Below are 2,077 nucleotides of genomic sequence, written 5' to 3' on the forward strand. Positions count from 1 at the left end.
CGGTGCCGGCAGCACGAAGGAAGGTTACATCCTCTAAATGGGTTCCCTGTCATGTTCAATTACCGTCAGCATTGGAGACGCAGCTCCCCGTTCATTCTGCTATCCCGACAAACCCCGCAGTGGGGGCCAGCGCGTCCCCCCAGCTTGACAGGGCGCATGGCCCTGGGTGCCAGCCTGGCCTTCTGGCACGGTGCTGTCCCATGATCAGAGGGGAAGACATGGGAACCTGCTACGGAGCCAGGTGGGTGGCATCCAGGTGGCTCACGCCTGGCTCTGTCCCCCCAGGAACCTGCTGGACATGGACACTTTCTCCAAATCTGACCCAGGTGGGTGGCAGGGAGCAGGGTATGGCACGGCGTGGCATAGCACAGCACAGCATGGCACGACACGGCGTGACAGCCCCGCTCTGCTCCTCTCTCCGCAGTGGTGGTCCTCTTCGTGCAGGGCTCAGGGAGCAGCGAGTGGAAGGAGGTGAGTGTGGCCCCAGTCCTGCGCTGGGGGTGCTGCCATCCCCAGTGCCCCCACTCCCGGCTAATCCCTGCTGGGTTAAACGGGCCCATATGGCCACCCGCGTCCACGCTAATGATCCCTCCGTGTCCGTGCTAATGATCCGGCTCCGCCGGCTGTGCTAATCCCCCATTGGGATTAGTGCCGGGGCAGCTGTGACTGGGGAGGGGTCCCAGGACATGGGGGGGGGCCACCCTTACCCCTCTCCCTGCAGTTTGGGCGCACCGAGGTGATCGACAACACCTTGAACCCCGACTTCGTCCGCAAGTTCGTCCTCGATTACTACTTCGAGGAAAAGCAAAACCTCCGCTTTGACGTGTGAGTGGGGCGGCCGGAGAAGGGGTAGAACAAAGCACCAAGTTGGTAATAAACCATCATAATAAATAATGATACTGAGTAAGGATAATAAATAAGGATACAGTGGCAAAAAGCAGGGATAGGTGGGGGAAGCGGGGCTGCGTGCCAGGGCACTGGCTCAGGGCTCTGCTCTCCCATCACCAGCTACAACGTGGACTCCAAGAGCTGCTCCATTTTAAAGCAGGTGAGCGTAGCCCATGCCAGGGGGACATGGGGTGATGTCCTGGTGTGACACCACAGCGGGGCACCCCCGAGGCTGTGCCCTGTGCGGGTGCTGTCGGGTGGGATGGGTGCCCCCCACCTTGGGGGGCTCTAACCCACTCTCCATCTCTCTGTGCCCCATGGGGATGGCAGAAGGTAGGTGTCTACCAAACCACTCTGTGCTAGGAACCCAGCCCATGGGGGTGCAAGATGGGGTCAGAACACATCACAGGGGTGGTTTTGGGAATGCAGGATGGGTGCAGGGTGGCCTAAGGCATGCAGGATGGATCCAGGGCATGCGGGGTGTCTCTGAAGAGGGCACGAGGTGGGTCCAGGGCTATGGGGTGGCCTGAGGGGCACAGGATGGGTCCAGAGCACGTGGAGTGGGCACCTAGGATGGTCCTGGGGGTGCAGGATGGGTCCTGGGTGAAGGGGTGGCTCTTGGGGCACAAGGTGGCAGGTCCCGAGGGTGCACTGGGAGGACGAGGAGGGGGTGTGGGTGGTGAGGGGCTGTGGCAGGAGCCCCCCGGGTCTCATGGCGCTGTGCTCGGGACACAGGACTTCCTGGGGCAGGCATTTGTGGCGCTGGGGGAAGTGATCGGGTCACAGCGGGGCCGCCTGGAGAGAGCCCTCACGTGAGTTGTGCCCCACAGCAGGGCAAGGGGGGGAGTTGGGGACACCGGCCACGCTGCTGAGCCCCAGCCCTGACCCCACCTCCTGCCCTCCTTGTCCTAAACTGAGCCTCTGGTCCCAGGGGGGTCCCCGGGAAGCGGTGTGGGACCATTTTGCTGCTGGCAGAGGAGCTGAGCAACTGCCGGGTGAGCGCCCCTGTCCCCAAGGCTGCACGGACCCCCAGATACGGGCGACCACTGGGGCTGGGGGGCCAGGAGGCAGCCAGCAATGACGATCCCCATCCCCAGGACATCGTCACCATGCAGCTGTGTGCCAACAAGCTGGACAAGAAGGACTTCTTCGGAAAATCCGACCCCTTCCTCGTGTTCTACCGCAGCAA

The 2,077-nt window shown here is 62.6% G+C and overlaps 1 protein-coding gene across 1 annotated transcript; it reads left to right on the top strand.

Moving 5' to 3' along the window:
* Nucleotides 1-285: 285 nt before the first annotated feature.
* LOC104545873 (copine-9-like) lies at nucleotides 286-2,073 on the top strand (the record flags this gene model as incomplete). Its single annotated transcript, XM_010191108.1, has 7 exons — nucleotides 286-326; nucleotides 425-471; nucleotides 722-825; nucleotides 1,009-1,048; nucleotides 1,624-1,700; nucleotides 1,820-1,883; nucleotides 1,986-2,073. Coding segments are annotated over 7 exons (461 nt in total), but the record flags the coding sequence as incomplete, so codon positions are not given.
* Nucleotides 2,074-2,077: the final 4 nt, after the last annotated feature.

This window comes from Mesitornis unicolor, unplaced genomic scaffold, assembly GCF_000695765.1.
Source record: "Mesitornis unicolor isolate BGI_N332 unplaced genomic scaffold, ASM69576v1 scaffold40018, whole genome shotgun sequence".
NCBI classification, from domain to species: domain Eukaryota; kingdom Metazoa; phylum Chordata; class Aves; order Mesitornithiformes; family Mesitornithidae; genus Mesitornis; species Mesitornis unicolor.